We start from the raw sequence: 23,015 nt of genomic DNA, 5'->3' as shown, positions 1-23,015 counted from the left end.
CCTGAAGGCTCAAGGCCCAGAGCTTATCATTAGTGAAATTGGTTATCTTATTATAGGGTCAAATCTCTAAGGAATTCTACCATTACTAGAGAAAGAATTACCAATAATATATTTTTTACAGTAGATTCATGATTCTTCCATTCCTTGGAATAGATTAGATCTAATTTTTCCCCTTTTCAAATTTCTGCTAACTTTTAAACGCTTATCATTTCTTACTTGTCTTCATTCAGTCAGTCATTCTTCCATTGCTGGGGTTTGGACACAGGGCCTCATTCTTACAAGAAAAGCATTTTCGTACTGGAAACATGCTCTTAGATCTTTCTGCTTTATTTTTTTTCAGATAGCATCTTGTAATTTTTGTTCAGGAGCAACTTCTAAAAGTGATCCTCTTATCTCAGTTCAAAGCCAATCCCAGACACTAAAAAGTCCTTGAGACACTTATCTCCAATTAATCACCAGAAAATCGCAAGTGGTGCTTTTGTTCCAGGGGTAGGGAGATACCCTGGGCTCAGGGACAACACCCAGGCCCATAGACCAAATCCCATGACCAGAAAAAATATATGATCCTGTTAAACCTCCCACATAGCTGAGATTACAGGCATGCACCATACACAGCACGCTGAGTTTCATTTTAATGTTCACTTTTATTAGGGTAAAAATAGACATAGAAAACATACAATTTTCACTAACTAAAATACAAGTTGCCTAATATTTATCAAATTTATATTTTTGCAAACCTATCACCATCAAATATCCAGGAACATGTTTTATAGCTGAAATTTCTAATAATTTTAAAACTTGGTTTTAAAAACTTGGGTTATCACACAAACCAAACCTGAGAACCATAATTTCACCATGAACATTATGAGAAATTAAAATTCTGGAACTGCAATAATAGATTGCTTTGATCAGAGGGTTTTTTTTCCTGGTATGTGTGCATGTGTGTGTGCGTGCCAGTACAGTGGCTTTAACTCATGGCAAGGAGCTTGAACTCAGGCACTGGGTATTCTTTAGTATTTTTGACCAAGGCTGGTACTACACTGATTGGAACATAGCTTCCCTTTGCCTTGTTGCTGGTTCATTGGAAATAAAGCCCCAGCCATTGTTGACCCATACTATCTGTATCTTGAGACTTCCAGTCAACCTTCACCAGATACATCCTGTTATGATTACACTAACCCAATAACCTGTAGATAACGAAGTGTGGGATTTGTTGTTGTGAAACCCCTCAGCATATTTGCTGCCCTTACACAACAACTTCTTTTTTTCTTAAAAAATATTTTTATTGATCTTTTACCATACAAAATTCATTTGAATACAAAATGTATTCAATTTACATCCATTTGAAGTGGTAAGATCACAGCTAGAGAACAGTCACCCTGTAACAAATCTATTTACAAAATCCATCCTAAAAACTTTTTTTTTACATTATATTATATGTTTCCTTTTTTCTATTTTTTTAAAGTAGCAAACAACACAAAACTAAACTAATTAGTAGTTTGCCTATTCCCAAGTATTTCTCCCAAGAAATACTTTTACAAAATCATGTACCCCACAGGAAATTTAAGCAATTCCCACACCTGACAATTGCCAGTCACCTTATCCCGAAAGGCGTCTTCCTTCAAACCCTTTCTTCTCACCCACACAAGCCTTCATGTCCAGAGTTCTTACTTCATTTTTCCTGGAAACTAAAGCTTTAAACACTGCAGTTCTATTTACAGATCTACACATACGACAAAATGAAAACAAGACCCACAACATCAACAACGACAACACACACAAAAAAAAACCACAAGAAAACCAAAGAACCAACAAAACATAACAAAACAAAAAACAAAACCAAGGTTAACACTCTCTAAAAAATTACAAACCAGCAAGAAAATATTCTGGCAGTGTTTACAAATGCTACTTTTTTGTACAAAATTGCTAAATAATGAAAATGTGAACAGAGTACATTATCAACTTAAAATGATTGCTATGCACAGCTGTGTACATGTAAACACACACCTAATGCTGTTGAACAGCTCATGCTCACACAACAAATTCTAAGACCAAAGGACTCATGGTTTACAACTTTAAAAATGACCTGCTTTTACACATCCAGGCTGCACTGTGAGATCCAGACCTTGGGGCATAGTCCTGTGTGTCAGCTCCTTCCCTGCTCAATAAACTTCTAACATCCTGATTGTGTTCTGAGTGGTCTGATAGTCCACCCATCTCTGGGTCCTATTACACTATAAACTACGGTATACAACCACTCTGACCAGCAACCTGGAGGTTCTTCAAAGAACTAAACATAGACCTTTCCTACAATCCAGCCATAACACTTCTAGGCATCTATTCTGAGTATCATGGGCCATATTCATTTCCTCATTATTCACAATAGCCAAAATATGGAAACAACACAGATGCCCCGAAGTGGATGAGAGGATTCAAAAAATATGGTACCTATACACAGGGGAATTTTACTCATCCATTAGAAACAATAAGATAATGGCATTTGTGGGGAAATGAAGAGACCTACAAAAATCATGCAAAGTGAGGTAAGCCACGTTTAGACAAATTGTGCATGTTCTCTCTAAGATGTAGAAATTAGATCTAAGATACATGGGGACATGATAAATTATACAGGATTTTACATACAATTAGACCAAAAGAGGAAAGTCTTAGGGGAGAAATACAATGCCTACGTGCCTCTCCGTATTCATATAAAATAACATACATACTGAAATGAACCCCAGCATATGGAAACTAGAGACCTCTTTTTTCTTCTACTTTTCATTTGGATTTTTCTGTCTTCTTTACCTTCTATGTGGTATATTCAAGTTTACATTGTTGGAAGGATTGGGGTGTTCAGAACTGGAGGTATAATGACCGAAAAAGTATAATGGTGGAGCTCATTGGACACTGATGAAATAGAACTATACAGCTCATGGATAGATACAGGAGGGGAGAGATAAAGAGGGGAGAAAGGACACTTATATGAAAGGAAATCTATTTATTACCTGACTCCTGTAATTTCAGTCCCTCTGTACCTCACTTCTATAATAACAATGAAGTAAAATAATAATAAAAATGTGAAACATTCTGCCACAGAGAGACTTGAAGATTTCAGGGGACATTAGTATCATTATCTTCTTCTTTCTATAATTATCACAAGTCTTAAGAGATTAGGATAATCTAGACTAACATGGCTAATTATGAGCACTAACAATCCATCAGGGACCAGCTTTTACTACCAGGCTTCTGTTTTGGTGATTACAAGTCAATGAGCTCCATACATGTTTGTGCACTCCCAGCTTTTCTTCCACCAGTGAGCTGTTCTACTGTGAGAGAGAGAGAGAGAGAGAGAGAGAGAGAGAGAGAGAGAGAGAGAGAGAGAGAGAGAGAGAGAGAGAGAGAGAGAGAGAGAGAGAGAGAATGCTTTTCATCTGAGGTCTTAGGCATGTCACAGTAAGAAGAAACCTCTCACCTGGTAAGTCCTGAGGAGGGAATCATGGATGGACAGCAGAGACAGTGTGATGTGAAAGAAAAAGGGAGCATTGATAGCTAGAGAAAGGCTATGGGGATGAGTGAATGAACTGCTGAAAACACAGAGCTGAGTCTAGGCATGGGGCCATACATGACAGCTCATATCTTTGTGTGGTTATCTTACTGAATTATGCAGATTCATGGGACAGTCTGACTCCCAACAGAAAAAAATAGCCTTTCATGATGTTCTGTTTTCTTTCATCTTCCTCTGTTTTCTGACATTTACCTTCTCAGTCCTTATGGAATGTTCCTAAAACAGCTTAAGATTTACTGGGTTTGTTTCCTCATCTGTGCTTGCTTAAAGTCTGAGCTGGATATCATGCCTCAGGCTTGTAAACTTAGCTTCTCAGGAGTCTGATATTTGAGCATTGTAATTCAAAAGCCATGTCTTCCCAAGACTCGTATTTCCAGTGGACCACCTAAAAGCAAGAAGCAATGGTGTGGCTCAAGTGATAGAGCTCCAGCTTTGAACACAAAAGCTCAGGAATAATACCTAGACCTTGAATAAAAATACCAAAACTGACATAAGAGAAAAAAAAGTATGAGCATCATATAAGTTAGTAAGAAAAGAGTTTTAATTTTGTCAGGTTTACCATAAATGATAAATATATCAGAAAGTTAATAATTTACATGTGAATATTTGAAAGAGGACAGAACTGAATAGAAGTAAGAAAACCGAGGAGCTGGGTGAGATTGGGACAAAGGAGAATGAAAGAGGTGACATTAATCAAGATGAATTGTACTTACAAACTGACATGTTGAACTGGAATACTTTGGGTGTGTGTGTGTGTGTGTGTGTGTCATGGGGCTTGAGCTACGGGTTGGGCACTATCACTTAGCTATTTCACACAAGGCTGCTGCTCTATTACTTTAGCTATACCTGTTCTAGTTTTTGGTGGTTAATTAGATAGAAGACTCACTGGCTTCCCTGTCTATCCAAGTGTCTTGTCAAGTACGTGTCTATCTGTATAATACATATTTATGTAGTCATAGTATATTTTATTGAACCACAAGGTCTTTCATTTTCCCGTACTTCCAAAACATTTAGAATTTATAGAAGACTTGAAATTTTTTTTACTGAAAGGTTGATAAGCAGGACTTCAAGAAATTTTCAGTTTTAAATTGACAGAGTTTAAACTTATCCCCACCCTTGACAGGCAAGTGCTTAAGCTTTCAAGATACATCTCCAAGCCTTTTATCTTTATCGTATTATTTAGAGAGGTCCTACATTTTTCCCGCAGGCTGGCCCTCGGCCTTGAAACTCCTAGCTATACCTCCATTTAGCTGTAAGTACAGGAGTAATGTGTCACTACTTTTAGCTTATTAATTGACATAGATTTTCACCTTACATATATATATATATATTTGTTTGTTTTTGCGCATACGTATTTTTTCCCATGCTTGGCATGGAAGTTCAGTTTTCTCAATCTTCACCTCCTGAATATCTGAGATTGTAGAAATGAAATAATTTGTCATGTAAGTCTTCAATGTCTTAATTAATTCAAGCCAACATATCTTTTAGGGTCTGGGAAGGTGGCTTAGTGGTAGAGCGTTGAAGCCCTGGGTTCAGTTCCTCAGTACCACATACACAGAAAAAGCTGGAAGTGATACTGTGGGTCAAGAGGTAGAACACTAGCCTTGAGCAAAAGGAAGCTCAGGGATAGTGCTCAGGCCCTGAGTTCAAGCCCCAAGGGCTGGTAATATATATGTCTTTTAGTCAAGAATCCTATGTATCTTATTTCATTTTATAGTCACTGAAGAACATGAACAAATGGGCGGGAAGTCCACACCTATTCCTTGTTACTGCATTTAGAGATGGTTGGAAATTGGTTCTTTCACTTCCATATGTGCCTGTCACCACTATCTTGGTGTAGATTGGACAGAACTTACTCAAATGGCATTTTTTTCTGAAAGATTCATCCAATGACAAATGATAGAATTGATCAGAGATATAAATTTGAGTGAGGAGAATTCTATTATGTGTAGCTTTTTCCACTTTAAAAATTGCGTTGGAAAAGGTGTGCCAGTGGTTCATGCCTGTAATCTTAGCTACTCAGGCAGCTGAGATGTGAGATCAAAGTTCAAAGCCTACCAGGGCAGTAAAGTCCATAAACATTTTCTTTCTTCCTTTTTTTTTGCCGGTCCTGGGCTTGAGCTCAGGGCCTGAGCACTGTCCTTGGACTTTCTCAAGGCTTGAGCTCTACCACTTGAGCCTCAGCACCACTTCCGGCTTTTTTCTATGTATGTGGTACTGAGGAATCGAACCTAGCATGTATGCTAGGCAAGCACTTTAACCACTAGGCCAAACTCCCAGGCCAAATTTTCTTTCTTGATATGATTTTTAAGTGGTTATACAAAGGATTTGCTATTGGACAGAGCAGCTCTCAATCAATATCACCATTTGAACATTCTCACCAACTCCTCCCAAACTACCTCTTCCTTCACTTTTCTTAATTTTAGTGATGTCTTCCCTCACTTTTTTTAATTTTAGCGATGTAATGACTTTTTTGCCATTTGGCAAAACAATTTAGGTTTTGTTGTACATATAATACTCTCTTGATGGCATTCTACTCATTTCCTTCATTTCTTCTTCTACCACTCTCCTCTTGAACCCCTTGCAAGTATCCAGTTCCGGTTGGCCTTTGACTTAGTCTTTCTAAAGAATTATTTTATGTATCTAGGTTTTGCTCTGTTGCAAATCTCTGCTAGGAAAGGCCAAGGTTTCTACTGATTGAGACAAATTAGTGAAAGCATTGAGCCTATCTTCCTTTGAGTCTGGCTTACTTCACTTAATATGATTTTTTCTTAGTCTTCCATTTCCTAACAAATAGGGCAATGTCATTCTTTCTGACAACTGCATAGAATTCTATTGTGTATAAATACCACATCTTGTTGATCCAATCATCAACTGAGGGACATCTGGGTTGGTTCCATAGCTTTGCTATGGTAAATAATGCTGCAATGAACATTGTTGTGCTAGTGGATTTAATATGTCCTTGTTTCTGGATAATTGGGTAAATGCCTAGTAGTGGAATTGCTGGGTCATAGGGGAGCTCTATGTTGAGTCTTTTGAGGAACTGCCATAAGGCCATATAGTATGATGCTAAATGAAAGGAACTCTAGGATATAGAAACAAAAGCCATATAACGAGTGATTGTTGTCCTTAATGTACTATGTTATCTCTCATCTATTTTGCTGTCCCTTGGTTATCTCATATTGTTACAGAATCTCACTTTGTTATCTGATATATTGCATATATTTGTATTTGGTTATTTGAAATTGGATAGGGAAGGGGGAAAACAAGATGAGGGGTGGGGGTGGAGGGGAGGGAAATGGGGACCGAGACTTGAGAAAGGGTATCAATGTATGTGAATTAATGCACCTTCTACCTGGCAAATATAATGTAACCCTTCTATTAATTACAATAAAATATATGAAAGTAAAAAAGAATTATTTTATGATCTACATAGATTCTATTGTATTTCAGTTATTTATTTAGATCTGCTTAATGCCAGCCAGAATAATTACCTGTAGATTTATAGGCACATTCTACTTCCCCCTGATGAAGAAAACCATGCAATCTGTGTTTCTCTGGGTCTGTCTGGCTTATTCCACTGAACATAGACCTTTCCAAATCTTTCCATTTCCTTATGAATCGAATTCTTCAAGGTCATTCTTTCTAATGGATGAAGGGAATTACTTTGTGTATATGTATGCCTCATGAAACTCTTATCTCCAATTAACCATGCGCGCGCGCGCACACACACACACACACACACACACACACACACACACACACACACACACACACAAAGCTGGAAGGGGGAAACCAAGATGGTTGAGTGGCAGAGCAGGGAAAGTGGGAGAAAAACATGAGAAGGAATATCAATGTTCAAGAATAATATAGCTGCTACCTGATGATTGCAACTGTGACGCCTCTAATGTAACTGTGACACCTCTAATGTAACTGTGACGCCTCTGTCTGTTACCCTGACAATAAAATACAAACAAAAGAAAAGCTGGATGTGGAGGTGAAGTTCCAGTGGTAGACCACAAGCCTTGAGTGAAAAATCTGAACAGCAGTGTCCAAGCACTGAGCTCCAGACCCAGAATTGGTGCACACACACAGATATTAACCCAGTGTTGATAATGTGAAATAATTATGAATTGTATGCCTGAGTTCCAGGTGAATGAATTTGAACATGTACTTGTCTCTGCAGGAGAAAAGCCAGTGACATGGAAGGGGAAAATCACACCTCACTGCCACAGTTCCTTCTCCTGGGCCTCTCAGATGACCCTGAACTCCAGTCCATGCTCTTCGGGCTCTTCCTGTCCATGTACCTGATCACCGTGTTTGGAAATCTGCTCATCATCCTGGCAGTCACCTCTGACCCCCACCTCCACACCCCCATGTACTTCTTCCTCTCCAATCTCTCTTTCACCGATGTCTGCTTCACCTCCACCACCATCCTCAAGATGCTGGTGAACCTCCAGACCCAGAGAAAGGACATCTCCTACCCAGAGTGCCTCACTCAGGTGTTTTTCTTCATAATGTTTTGTGGAATGGATAATTTACTATTGGTCATAATGGCCTTTGATAGATTTGTGGCCATTTGTCACCCATTAAACTACCAGGTGATCATGAACCCTCACTTCTGTCATCTGCTGGTCCTCGTGTCTTGGCTCATCGTATTCTGTGATGCCATGCTCCATATCCTGCTCATGGTTCGCCTGACCTTCTCCATGGGCACCGAGATTCCCCATTTCTTCTGTGAACTAGCTCAGGTTCTCCAGGTGGCCAGCTCTGACACCCTGCTCAACGCCATCTGCTTGTATCTGTCATCTGCTTTATTTGGGATCTTTCCTGCCACCGGGATCTTGTACTCTTACTGTCAGATCCTCTCCTCTTTAATGAAGATGTCCTCCACTGCTAGCAAGCACAAAGCCTTCTCCACATGTGGCTCTCACCTTTGCGTGGTCTCCTTGTTCTATGGGACAGCCCTTGGGGTGTACCTCAGCTCAGCTGTGTCCTCTTCTGCCCACAAGAGTATGGTGGCCTCAGTGATGTACACAGTGGTCAACCCTCTCCTGAACCCCTTCATCTACAGCCTGAGGAACCAGGACATGAAGGGGGCCCTGGGGAGACTCCTCAGCAGAGCTATCTCCTTCCCTCAGAACTAAACAAAAGTTGTGATCTGTAAAGCCCATTTTGTAAATTGTTATATGGTCTTTGTCCTCATGAAAAGAAGATTTTTCTGATAATCTTGATGACCTCTTAGTTTTATAACTCCATTCCATTATGTTCCCCCAATACATGATGATATTGTAAAAAAGAACTTCAAGGAAATTATCAACACCATGAAGGCAGGAATGACTTATCACTTTCCAATATTTGTTTAATTATGCAAAAGTGTGGACTTTTATCCCTTTTACTTTTTCAGATGTTGCCAATCTATTTGTGAATCTCTCTAAGTATGGACAGTCATTAAGTTTTATTCATTGTATAAAATAGCAAATCATTTTATTATCAACTTATAAAGTGTGTAATTTCTGGTATGTTCACATGCTTAGCAATATTAGTTTTTGTATGCCAATGTGGAGGCTTGAGCTCAGAGGCCTGGGCACAGTCTGTGAGCTTTTTGATTCAAGGTTAGTTAGTGTTCTATCTCTACTTTAGGATTTTTGGTAAATATTTTAGAGATAGAGTTTCACAGAGTCTCTAGTCAAGACTGAGCTTTTTATTGAGATTCTCATATCTCAGCCTCCTGAGTAGTGAGGATCACAATTATTAATCACTTGCATATGACTACATTATAAAATTTTTCCTGTTGGTCATGGGTCTTGAACTCAAGGCCTGAGCATTGTCCCTGAGCTTTCAGCTCAAGTCTATCGCCCTGCCCCTTGAGCCACAGCACCACTTCTGGTTTTCTGGTGATTAATAAGAGATAAGAGTCTCATGGAGTTTTTAGTGCCTGGGCTAACTTTGAACTATGAACCTCAGATCTCAGCCTCCTCTGTGGGTGGCTAGGATTATAGGCATGAACCACTGTGCCTGGCTTGAATTTTAATTTTTTTGTTTTGCATTCTAAATGTTGTTTGGCAACAGTAACATGTATTGTCAGGTATTCAGACAGACAGGTTCCAGGCCAGGGGGAGGACAGAGGAGAGAGGGAGGAATTAGGAAGGAGGGAACCGTAGAGGAAGAAGTGTAAGAGGAGGAAGATGAAGAAAAGGAGGAATGGCAGAAAGGCAGAAATTAGAAAGCAGGAAGGAAGGAAATAAGGAAGGAAGGAAGGAAGAAGCAAGAAAAGAAATAGATTGCAGGCTATGGCTACCAGATAGCCAAGTAGCTGTGGGAAAGATGCTAGAGAAATGGTGGTCAACAGATAGAAAATTCCATGTCAATTGGAGGAGTGAGTTCAAGAGCCTCACGGTACCTCCTCATGAGAATAATACATGATGATGATATATTGTGTATCTGAAAAACATGAAACTGATGTGAAGAATTTTCACTATCAAAAACATAGCTGATTGGATAATGAAAGATAAACCAGTCAGATTTAAACCTTACAGAATTACAATGCCCGGACAATGTATTATTATACATCAAATATGTGTAATTTTTCAGGATATGTAAATAAGCTAGAATGGCAGGTGTGAGCTATCAGTAACTGGCTTAAACCTCTCTAGTTTTTTAAATAGGAAGAGAATGAAGATTTCCTTTTGAGAGATAATGAGGGCTACAACCATCAGCAAGGATATGGAAGTAGAGTCTTCAGTGATGATAGATGTCTGTACTGAATTACCACATCCATTCTTTCTGTGAAGCCTGTGGCTTTCCTTATCATGGACAAGCTGCCCCTTCTACTGCTTTTTTCTGTACTTTATACGTATTTCCAAAAGGAAGGTGGCTAGAAAGGGGATCTTCTCCTGGATTGGCAGGGAAAATAAATAATAGTCTGGGTTTTCACAAGGCCACAGATAAGCTGCTATGACCATCCTGACTATGTTACTTGCCTTGTGTTCAAAATCAGCTCGTTACAAACATTGCTTCCTTCTTAACTTCTCAAAGAACTACAACATGGTTAAATTCAAAGAAATAGGAAAATCTGGGCTCTACCCAAGAGGCTGAAATGGAGATTTGAAGCCAATCTGAGCAGGAAAGTCTACAAGACTCTTAGGTCCAGTCAACCAGCAAAAAGTCAGAAGTGGAGGTATGGCCCAAGAGGGAGAGTGCCAGCATTGGGCAAAAAAAGATAAGAAGAGTATTCAGGCCTTGGGTTCAAGCCACAGTATTAACATACCACACACACACACACACACACACACACACACACACACACACACACACACACACACCCGTGTTAAGGACTTGGAAGCAAAGCACATGAAACAAGACTAGCTATGTGGAACCCCTTGGTCTGCAGCTGGGCCTCATCACATTTTCACAAAACATTCACTATATATGGTAACTGACATCCATGTTATGGAACTTCTTATGACCTTCGTTATCCTTATGGAATGCTTAGGAAACCATTTTGAATGCCGTATTTTCTGCAGAGAATCGAAAAACATGGATGGGAGGGAGAATGTGATGGGTAGACACCAAATATTATATGTGATTTAGTCCTACCACAATGAAAAATGATACATAAAATTCATAATCTTTATAACTGACTCTCTAAATAATGGCATCTTCCATTAAAATAACTGATCTATCATGTTTTCCGTATGATGAAGAAACAAAGCTTGGAATAAGCAATATTACATCCATCCTCTTCTTCAACACTAAGCTGAGATATTTTTCTACAGGGTCATGGCCAAGAATTATAGATTCAAAATCAGTTACAGGAGCATAATTTGGGTCTTTTTTAAAGGATTGATATGGTGGCAAAGTCACAAGAGGAATTTTCTGATCTATACAACCACAGAGGAGGAGACACAGATGGAGCCAGATATAGAAAAAAATGATTAGGGCATAATAATTGTACAAGGAGGCTTCATTGCATTTCGACATACTCATATTTTACTTTCATCAACATCAATACCTCTCTTACTTTTTCTGTTTTAAGTTATAGCTCCTATGTCTCACCTTTATTCTGAAATTTTACTGGGCTTCATTTTGAGATATATACCTATATGTGTGCTTATATGTATATATATATAGATAGATAGATAGATAGATATAATTTGACTCCTATTCACCCCAAATCACCTTCTCCTTTTCCCAATTCCTTTACCCACTACTCCCCTGAAATCCCGCTTTTATATTACTGAGTCTTCTTTCTCATTTTCATTTTCCTCCTCCTCCTTCTCCTAACAATTTTGATGATGATGACTGTTGTCTACATCCTACATGACAGAAAACATGTCGTTTGAATGGCTGAGAAAAACTCCTTATGTGTATGAACCATATATCCTTTATCACCTTCATCCTTTGTCAGATACTTAGGCCAACTCCATGGTTTGGCTGTTCTGAATAGTATATTGATAAACATGTACATCCAGGTACCTCTATGGTAAGTTGACTTTTATCTGGGGAGGGGAATATAATCAGAAATGGCATGGTTCTAACTTCTAGGAAATACTAGTTTTAATTTTTAATTGTTCTTGAGAAATAGCCATGTGATTTTCCACAGAAACTGAACTTGTTTGCATTCCTAGCAACAGTGGGTAAGAGTATTCCTGTATCCTCTCCAGGATTTGTTATGTGTTCTGTGGACAGCCATTATTTGATGAAGGTACAATCCCAATACAGTTTTAATCTGCATTTCTCTGGACATAATTCATGTATTTAGTGGATCACATTGCAATCTTTGCAACCGAAATTCAATAGAGTAGCTCACTCTCATCTGGCTTCACAAACTACACAATTGTACTGGCAATGAGGATACAAGGGTTTCGATGGTTTTTTCCTCTATCTCTCTTTCCTTCAGTACTGGATCTTTTAGATAGCACTACTGATGTTTCATCATGAAGCAGTGGGGAAACTGATATCCATCTGTCTACTGTCTGGTTCCCAGGGAAAGTTCAGGCTCTACCCTCAGGGCTGAAATGAACATAGTCTTGGTAGGACTCACTGACATAGACACTAATACAAGAGACACACCCGTGGTGGTCACTGGACTCGGTATCAGCCAATTGAAGGGCTGGAGGTACAAGTTGATTGTTGACATTCCTGTGACCACATGCCACCACAGAGATGCTACAACGTAAGTACAGAGTCAAATGACCTGCTCACATTCAATGGTGGGAGAAGAAGAAAGGAAATACTCCCAAAAGTTTTTTAATCATTTCTCTACTTGAGAGGAACTCTGCATGAACCAATCATTTTTTTTCAATTTCTTGCTTCTTCTAAACCTCATTTGCCATTTATTTCCATTTGTATCACTGCAACAGTAAATTTTCAAGTAAACACACTGAGTGGTAAAAGAAAAAGAATACACTAGAACATGATAAATTATACAGATCTCTGGGCATTCGCACACAGTGAGAGCAAAGGAAGACATACTTAGGAGCAGATCACTAAGGTGCAAGAACTCTATGCCTCTAATCACAAAAAAATGATACTTATCCAAATGTACATGAGGGAATGGAAACAAGAGTTTTCTTTCCTTTGTTGATGTTTTTGTGTTCTTTTCTTTTTGTCTTGTATGTTCCTTTGTCTGTCTGTCTTTGTGAGAGTGAGGGGGAGACAATGCAAAGATGGAACAAGGAGTGAATAAATGCAGCAGTGGTACTCACTGAACACTATGTGGAAAATGAACCCTACGATTTGTGGGTGGGGACATGAGGGAAAAGTTATGAGAGAAGAGAGGGAAGAGGTGACATTGTTTATCTGACCTATGTCACTATACCTCCGCCCCCGTACCTCACCTTTACAGTGGCAATAAAGAAATGTAAAGAAATAAACTTTGAAGCATTTATGCTATGCACAATTCTCAAATGTGCAACCTAATGTATTAAATACACTCACATTTTAGTGCAGCAGTAACAAGGATATATCTCCAAAATGTTTAATTTTCCCAAACTAAACTTTCTCCCAATTCTTGAGGAAAAGGAAAAAAAATCATCTCAAATCTACCCATTTTTTAACTTTTTATTTTTTGTTTATTCATTTTTATTAAAGAATTTATTAGCATTGATTTTTACATTATATTTCAAATGACATATTTAACAAATAAGTACTCAAGGAGGGAATCTCTATATACAATCAAATCTACCCATTTTTTGTTTTTTTTTTGGGGGGGGGCCCATTGGGGATCGAACCCAGGACGTTATACTTGTCAGGCAAGCGCTTTGCCACTGAGCTACATCCCAGCCCAAATTTACCTATTTTTTACATAACCAATATTGACCATTGACTTTCTACCATGATGCCATTAAAGCTATTAAACCCTAAATTAGTATGACCTGAGAAGCTGGATTTAGCAGCCTAGGCACTTATTTTTCTAACTTTATCATGGTACAGTTCAACAAATTTTTTTAGGTCCTGAAGAAAAATTTTCTTCTGTGGATTCGATTGAGGGCTTGTTTCATATCTCTGTTCCTTAGGCTGTAGATGAATGGATTCAGCATCGGGTTAACTACAGTATAAATGACTGAGGCAACTACAATCTTTCTAGGAGATTCCATCATACCTGAACCAAGGTACACACCGATGCTTGTTCCATAAAATAAGCAAACAGCTGACAGGTGAGAGCCACAGGTGGAGAAGGCTTTGCATCTTGCACTTGAGGATGATATTTTGAGAATGGATGCTATGATTTTATAGTAAGAAAAAACAATCGCTAAGACAGGGGAAAAACCAAAGATGCCAACTGCAAAATATTTCACCATGTTCTTGGAGAAGGTGTCGGAACAGACCAGATTCACGACGTGGGAAGGGTCACAGAAGAAATTGGTGACTTCTACCTCTGGGAAGCTGGTGAACTGTAAGACAAACAGATTGTGTAGCTGGGAGTTCACAATGCTGGCAGAAAGACACGTGCAAACTAGGAACCAGCACAGGCGAGGGCTCATGAGGACTGTGTAATGTAAGGGGTGACAGATGGCCACAAAGCGGTCATAGGCCATCACAGTCAGAACCATGTCATCCATCGTTGCGAAGAGGATATAAATTGACATCTGTGTCAGACAGCCAGCATGACTGATGACCCAGCTGTGAAGCCAGATATCCACAACCAGATTTGGGACGGTGGTGGAAATGAAACAGATGTCCACAGAGGACAGGGTGGACAGGAAGAAGTACATGGGGGTGTGGAGGTGGGGGTCAGAGCTGATGGTCAGGATGATGAGCAGATTTCCAAATACAGTGATCAGATACATGGACAGGAAGAGCCCAAACAGGAAAGGCTGTAGATCTGGATCCTCAGAAAGACCGAGGAGATGGAATTCTGAGACGCGTGTTCCATTCTGTGGTTGTCTTGCTTGGACACCTTTTCATCAAGGGAATAAAAAGTAAAAGGAAGCTAGTTAATCAATATGATTGTGGCATGGCTCAATGGTAGAACACTTGCCTAGAATTTGTGTGGTCCTGGATTTAATTATGCTCATCTCAAATGATTGCTTAGACCAGTGGGTTTTCCATCTTGTGAATATTTTTAATATCCCATTACTCTAGCCTAAGACCAAAACTAGGATATTTAACATATGTGCACACAAAAACCACTTGTTATGCCAGTCTTAAGAATATTGATTTTTAATATTTTATATAATGTATTTTAGTCTTTTAAAATATTTCAGGATAGATTTTCTATTTATTCATGACATTTTGTGTGTGATTGAAGGTTGAATGCAAATCGGATATATCCTGGAAAATGCTTTACCTCTTGAGCCCCATTCTCTCAGTTCCTATCTTGTTTCAGAGATAGAATCTAGCTAACATTATCTGGGTTAGCCTTGAATTCACATTGCTCTTGCCTCCACCAGTTGAAGAACTGGGCTACTCAAAGTGAATCAGTGTTTTACTTCCCTAATTATATAGAATAAAATGTATGGTATTTTGAAAACATAAACACTTATGATATTTGTTATACAGCAAGTGTTTCCATGACTCATAAACTAGTAAGCATCTATGAAACTGGATTTTAAAAACAATTCTACCTGATCTTTTCACCTGCACACAATTCACCTGAGGCAAGTAGTGTTATAAATGTTCATGGATATATATATACACACATATATATATAGTTTTGATTTCTGTATTAACTAGGAGTTTTCTTAGTGACATATACCTGTGTATCGCCTACAGCTCTTTTAGATAAGAGTCATCACAAGTCTTGTTGTCCCTAGCACTTACCAGCTTACTTCAGCATTTGGATTTAAGACTCTCATTGAAACACATAACAGTTCAGAAACACATAACACTTCAGTTAATTTAGAAGCTGAACAGAATTACTTGACTGGGGTGGAGGGGATACTATATTTTTCATGCAAGTTAATTATTAAGATGATACTTGCAAGACAATTGTGTGTCTCTCTTTTATCATGAGAGTGAGAATCATCCCAAATTATGTGAGGGGAGGATTTGTTGTTTCTTTTCCAATAATGGATATATACTCTATTTTACTACAAATCACCTACATGTTTCAAATAGCTTATTTTGGATTGCACTACAAAACAGTAATCACTGTAATTATAAAAATCATAAAAATTGTAACCACACTGTAAAATTACACCAAGGTGTCAAATATTGTGTAACTGAATAATAATATTTGATCTCTGTTTGTTTTATTGTGGTAAATGTACTAGAAGATTCCCTCATGGTCCTTTGAGAAAGAGAGGGTTGTTCATAAAAATGGTAGAGTGTACAGACAGCTCCAAAACTGTAAACTCCCCAAATCCCAGATATTTTTCTTAACAGCATGTACCACACACCAACCCCCTGTGTGAACTTCCAGGAATTCCTCCACACAGAAGCATGCCTGTGAGAAAGGGTTCTCCTCCCACAGTGACAGGAAAATGAAATGAGTAGTTGAGTTTGTTGTGGGGGGGGAAAAAACCCTGTCTGGAAGGCCTTTTTCCTCAGGACCTCTATTCTATCCTAACTTTCACATTTAAAAGAATCTAAACATGGCATTATTACATTGAAATGTTGTGCTGGGATATTTTTTTCATACAAAACCATCATAAGATGCCAGTTACGACCTACTCAAATATATGGTTTGAAAGAATCTATGCACCATGCAACTCAGACCTGGGCTCTCAGTGATTCGAGATGCTTTTCTCTTCTTATCCTCCCCCTCCTCTGCCTTCCCCATAGTACTATCATCTATAAACACTTTGTGGGGGGGGAGTGCTCAGAAAACAATCTTGTGATACCCATTTTTCTGTTCTGATCTAAATGTTTATGGGAAGCAGAACTACAGTTGAAGGAAAAAGGCCAAAAAATCTTCAGTTAGGTTTCTGGGGTATCAATTACTACCATCAGCAAAAAATAACATTTTTTATGGTTGAATAGGTTTATTGTATTGCTTTTTGTAAAATGATCTTTAGGTAGCTGTAGAAAGGAGTTGTCATTTAACAAAGCAGTTTATGAATACATGATAGTTGTGTTGCCATTTTCAACATTCTCACCCCTCCCTCCCAGCCCACTCCTTCCCTCATGCTTCTTAATTTTGTACACTATACACTGGATTCTTGACTACATTCTACCCTTTCCTCTCCTCTTCATTTGTCTACCATATTCCCTTTGACACACACACACCCCTCTAACCCTTTCAGTACCCACTTTCTGATGTTCTATTTTGCTGAAAGTTGGCTTTGCCTTTCTAAGGAAAAAAATAACTTTTTAAGTTCTTATGCAGGCTGTGATTAATATCTTATTTTCTCTCTCATCTGTCTTTGCAAATGACTTACGTGTCCTGATGAAAAGGAAAGAATATTTTCTTATAGTCTGTCCAACAAGTTTAGCTCCACAGCATGGACTGATTTATTCTGTGGTTTAAAGAATGAGAATCCAATATTCACTTACATCACAACATCTAAGGAAGCCTTAGTCTCCATCAGTAGGGTTAATATGGACACAGGGCTGAATATAAGTTTAGAATACAGAAGACCCAAGAAGGAAGAGACACAGTTAGGACGTCAAACCAAACAGATGGCCAGAGAGGGACAGGCTGGCTATTGATTATAATATGGTCTTGAATGCTCAAAGCACAAAGGTTGTAATTACCCAGATTTGATTCAGGATATCCCACTCTCTAAGGACTTTTTAACATTAATAGAGGAGGATGGAAAAGGGAAGAAAAATGAATGCCCCAATAATCTTGTGAGTCAAATCAAGGCTAGAGATCTGTCCTCACAGGTGGAACTAACACTTTAAAAATATTTGAATTATTGTGAATATTCCTGTCCTTAGAAATCATTAGTGTAAACTATTTTTTAAAAAATGTATTTTCCTTTTTAGAAATTCATGAATAAACATTTTCTAAAATAGTAAGTTTGGACCAGGAGTTTGGCCTAGTGGCAGAGTTCTTGCCTAGCATGCACAAAGACCAAGGTTTAATTCCTTGGTGCCACATACATAGAAAAAAGCCAGAAGTGGCACTGTACTATGTTGTCTCTCATCTCCTTTGCTGTCCCTTGGTTATCTCATATTGGTATAGTATCTCACTTTGTTATCTGATATATTGAATTTATTTGTATTTGGATATTTGAAATTTGATAGGGAAGGGGGGAAAACCAAGACGGGTTGTGGGGTGTGGGGGGGGAGGGAAATGGGTACCAAGACATGTGAAAGGGTATCAATGTATGTGAATTAATGCACCTTCTATCTGGCAAATATCATGTAACCCTTTTACTAATTACAATAAAAAAAATTTAAAAAATGTATTTTCCTTTTTAGAAATTCATGAATAAACATTTTCTAAAATAGTAAGTTTGGACCAGGAGTTTGGCCTAGTGGTAGAGTGCTTGCCTAACATGCACAAAGACCAAGGTTCAATTCCTTGGTGCCACATATATAGAAAAAAGCCGGAAGTGGCACTGTGGCTCAAGTGGTAGAGCTCTAGCCTTGAGAAAATCCAAGGACAGTGCTCAGGCCCTGAGCTCAAGCCCAGGACTGGCAAAAAAATTAAAAATAGTAAGTTTATTTTGAATAAGTTGTTTTAATCATGTTTAACACTCATATTCACCCCCTACCAGTGACTCATTTCCTTCTTTCTTCCCTCCTTCCTTTTACTTCCTTCTTTCCTTCCTTTCTTACTTCTTTCCTTCCTTCCTTCCTTCCTTCCTTCCTTCCTTCCTTCCTTCCTTCCTCTCTCTTTCTTTCCTGCCTTCCCTCCTTTCTTTTTTTCCTTCTTTCTTTCTCTTCTTTTCTTATACTAGTCCTGAGGCGTGAAATCAGAACCTGGCAGCCACCCCTGAGTTTTCTGCTCAAAACTATTGCCACTTGAACCACAGCTCCACTTTCAGTTTGTTACCTGGAGATAAGAGTCTCACAGGATTTCCAGCCCAGGATGGTTTTGAACTATGTTCCTCAGATCTCAGCCTGCCATACAGCTGGATTACAGGCCCAAGCCACAGGCACCCAGTGCCTTGCTGTTTCTCAAGAGCCATATTCTGTATCTGTGTCATCTGTTTGCTACTTTCACCTATGAAAGAAAACAGCAAATACATGTCTTCTGGTTCCCACTTAATTCACTTAACATGATAAAATTATTAAGGCAAAATTCAAAAAAGTATGACTTTCACCACATATTTCTGTGGCACTGGATACATTGACATGTATGACCTTCATTAAAAATATCCATTTGCAAGACTATACTTTCAGGGATCATTTCTATAGGATGTTACTAGAGAAACTCCACTGATTGTGTAGAGTACTGAAGATATGATGCCAAAGGTCCACTGGTTGAGGTCCCAGTTTCCATCTTTACATACAGAAGTTGATGGTGGAGTGGGGCCTGACATGGTGCATAAATGTGCAGAGGCAGGTGCTAACATGATTGTGTCTGGCAGTGCCATAATGAGGAGTGGAGAGCCAAGATCTGTGATCAACTAATTAAGAAATGTTTGTTCAGAAGCTCCTCAGAAATGCTCTCTTGATCGATGAAACCACAAGGAATCCGGGGTTTGCCCATGGAACCCTTTATCTGCAAAATAGGAATACTGACTACCAAATCACATTTCATTTGAGTGATGCTTTTCTAACAGTTCTTCATTCCAGTGATTCAAATCTATTGTGCAGAACATTAAAAGGTTAGATATTGGTCTGTATAAATACATTCTTAGTGATACAGTTTAAAAATTAATGTAATGATATAATCCTGTTTTTACTGGAAGAACCGATTTTTGTAAAGAGTGAAAATATGGCTAAATTGAGGTCATGAATAGAAATGTCTTAATGCCAAAGGAAGGCATAGTATCTACTGCAAAAGATTTCTGTAATTTTATAGTGTTCATTCTTTTCTCTCTGAACTATTCTCCAAAAGCAAAGGAAGTCCTTCTCTAAGTCTTCCATTTCACATTTCATTCTTTTTAGTTTAATTTCCATTGTGATTTGTTTATTCTTACTAACAAGAATTAAAAAATAAATAATTTGGATGGAAAGACATACATTGTATTTGAAATGTATATTTTTCCACTTCCAGTCTTAGAATTGATTCATTAAAAACTGGAAAATGAATGTATGAAACCCTAGGATTTTCAAGTACATGCACAGAATTTATCAATGTGAGTTTTCTTTGTCAAAACAGGTGATGCAGTGATTCCTTCCCGCTCCTAATTTTGTTATTTCACCACTGTCAGGAATTTATATTGACTGACCGTATGTAGCTGTTTAGCCTTACTGAATCACCCAACTCTTTTACACTTATTGACATATATACGTGTTAATAGAACTGCAATAACATAGAGAGTTGTGCTGAGGATTAAAAAGTTCTTTTACTTCATATTGTCTTACTTTCAGTCTGACATTACCCTCAGTGGAACCAGATGGCCAAGATTATTCTGCAGCTTGGATCTTAAACCCCAAGGATACATATTTTATTCCAAGAAAGACCAGGTAGGTGAAGAATGCCAAGACACAGTTAATCCATAAATTATTTCTATTCCCTGTTATACAAAGAGTATTATGTATTAGCTACTTCATTTTTCTGAATACTCTTGCCATATAACAAATATTGCAAGACATTTTGGGACCCATAACATTAAATTTCTTATATGAATTTCAGAGTCAATATCACTAAATTACATCAAACTACTATGAACTTTGAGAAATGAGTTTAAAGAATTGCAATGATAAAACTTATGAAATAGAACTTCCTTAGGTTTTACCCTATAGAGTAAAAATTTTTCCTTAATATCAGTTTTCGTCTTGGATTAAGAAAGGGTTTGTGCATGAATTGGTAGTATCTAATCAAAGTACACAACACGAGGCACATAGAAATAACTTTAATTAAAAAATATACAGAAGGAAGATTATAATATCAGACATGACAAAGATTTGAACTTATTTGCCAGGAAAACCTGAGTTTGTCTGGCTTCTATTTTCTTTTTCTTTAAAAATAAATGTACAGTAAAACTTGAGTGACAAAATTCAGGAACAGTGCCCAGGCCCCAAGTTCAAGCTCCAGGAATAGCACACACAAAAGTCTGGAAGTCTGGAAGAGTAGGCATATTATGGAACAGGAATGAAAGAGAGAAGGAGGGAAGGAGAGAGAGAGAGAGAGAGAGAGAGAGAGAGAGAGAGAGAGAGAGAGAGAGAGAGAGAGAGACCTCTAAGACTGTATTACTGGAGGAAGGAATAGAACAGAAAATGGGTAACCATGAAAAAGCTTTTTGTGTACCCAGGAATCAAGTCAGGTATGCATCTCATTTTCTGTTGGATTTTTTTAACTGTATTTTTTTTTGTCTTGTCTTTTTTTGGCACTGGGGATGTAACCCAGGACGTTGCATTTTCTTGGCAAGCAATTTGCCACTGAGCTACATCCCAGCCCTGCAATTCTTTTTCTTCATTTCTTTTTTAAAACATTTAAAACCATTTATTTTTTCAATTAGAGATTTTAGAGATAATGTTCACACCAATAAAATTCATCAATGCCACCAGTTCTTTTTTTAAAAATATTGTAATGGTGATATACTGAGGAGTTATAATTACATAAATCAGGGAATGAGTACATGTCTTTTTGAAGTGTCACCTTGTCGGGGTTTTTAGCACTCTTTGCCTCCTGACCAGTAGGAAGGGCAAAGAGAACACGCCCCAACTAAGAAGAGGCTGAGAAAGGATAGGGCCGGCTGGCCGCCTTCACCCAGCCCTCCCTTCTCCAGAGGGAATACACAGATGCACCAGGGAGAATGTCACAGCAGACTCCTTTAATGGGAAGATACCAGGGGCTAAAGTAAGAAGCAGGATTGTCTATTAACATAAAAGCAGGTAGGATGGGGGAGGTAGGTGTGGTCAGAGAGGGCCGCAGGGCCAATCCATGGGTTCCAGGTAGCCTTATTTTACATCACAAACCATAGCCAAACCTCCCAACCAGGAGACAGGCAGGTTGGATCTCCAAAACCAGGAAGTGAGCACTGGGCCATGAGATAGGCCTTTTACCCTTGGTGTGAAGTGCCCCACATCACCTCCTCCCTCATTGTCTCCCAGTTTTCCTCTCCCTATCCCTTCCCCCATAAATTGCATAGTTCAATTTCAACAGTGTCCAGTGAATATTGTGGCTGAATTAGTTCACTCCTGGTCCCACCATTTCTGGTGAAACTGCCACTTGAGTTGCTCCCTGTGTCTGTACAGGTGACACTGATCAAGAGGCATGGCTCTCATAAACTGACACCTTGAATTGAAACCCCACTGGTACAACGATTTGTAAATATTAATAATAGTGACAGGGACTGGGAGCAAGCATAGTCTAGTGGTAGAGTGCTTGCCTAGCATGCACAAAGCCACGTTCAATTCCTCGGTGCCACATACATAGAAAAAGCCAGAAATGGTACTGTGGCTCAAGTGGTAGAGCCCTAGCCTTAAAAAAGCCCAAGGACAGTGCCCAGTCCCTGAGTTCAAGGGCCAGGACCGGAAAAAAAAAATAATAGTGACACCAAGACAAGATTTAATCTTTCTATATGTGACTTCCTTCACTATTTGCCCCCTACCAGATAGATGTATGCAGTAAAAATTTTATCCCATTTTCTAATTATGGGATCTCTGCCTCTTTCCATTATAATTTACCATTATTAACTATACTTAGAATTGTTTGGAAGAGGTTTATTGACGGTTGTTTCATCCTGTCTGACAAAAATTCGATGCCCTTTGGCCAACATTTCTCTAATGACCTACTCTGTAGACTGAAATAGGTGCTATTAATTTTCCTGTGATTCAATGGAAAGGCGATTTTATATTCCTCTATTAAGTGAATTCCTGCATTATTTCTTTTCTTTTCTGTGCCTGTCTTACTTCTTTTAATGTACTCTTTTAATGTACTCTATTAATGTACTCCAACTGTACTCTTGTGGTAGCAGGTACAAAAGGTTCCTCTTTT

General features: G+C 38.5%; 2 protein-coding genes and 1 pseudogene across 2 annotated transcripts; 2 read left to right on the top strand and 1 right to left on the bottom strand.

Annotated features, from left to right (window-relative positions):
* Positions 1–7,749: 7,749 nt before the first annotated feature.
* On the top strand, positions 7,750–8,712 carry LOC150068902 (olfactory receptor 7D4-like). Its single transcript, XM_090329548.1, has one exon. It carries the CDS (start codon positions 7,768–7,770, stop codon positions 8,710–8,712), a length of 945 nt encoding a protein of 314 aa, XP_090185674.1. The 5' UTR covers positions 7,750–7,767.
* A 5,240-nt stretch (positions 8,713–13,952) lies between these two features.
* On the bottom strand, positions 13,953–14,962 carry LOC150068901 (olfactory receptor 7E24-like). Its single transcript, XM_090330172.1, has one exon. The coding sequence runs from the start codon at positions 14,857–14,859 to the stop codon at positions 14,017–14,019; it is 843 nt and encodes a 280-aa protein (XP_090186298.1). The 5' UTR covers positions 14,860–14,962; the 3' UTR covers positions 13,953–14,016.
* A 4,328-nt stretch (positions 14,963–19,290) lies between these two features.
* On the top strand, positions 19,291–19,443 carry LOC150068900 (small nucleolar RNA U3; annotated as a pseudogene).
* The last annotated feature ends 3,572 nt before the right edge of the window (positions 19,444–23,015 follow it).

The sequence above is a fragment of the Megascapheus bottae genome, chromosome 1 (assembly GCF_031878675.1).
Source record: "Megascapheus bottae isolate mThoBot1 chromosome 1, mThoBot2.hap1, whole genome shotgun sequence".
Taxonomy (NCBI): Eukaryota; Metazoa; Chordata; class Mammalia; order Rodentia; family Geomyidae; genus Megascapheus; species Megascapheus bottae.
Note: the sequence above shows the minus strand (reverse complement) of the source record. Positions and strands in the feature narration are given on the sequence as shown.

Excerpts from the sequence above, each read along its gene's own strand:
- LOC150068902 (XM_090329548.1), top strand. The coding sequence starts at position 7,768 with ATGGAAGGGGAAAATCACACCTCACTGCCACAGTTCCTTCTCCTGGGC.
- LOC150068901 (XM_090330172.1), bottom strand. The coding sequence starts at position 14,859 with ATGTATCTGATCACTGTATTTGGAAATCTGCTCATCATCCTGACCATC.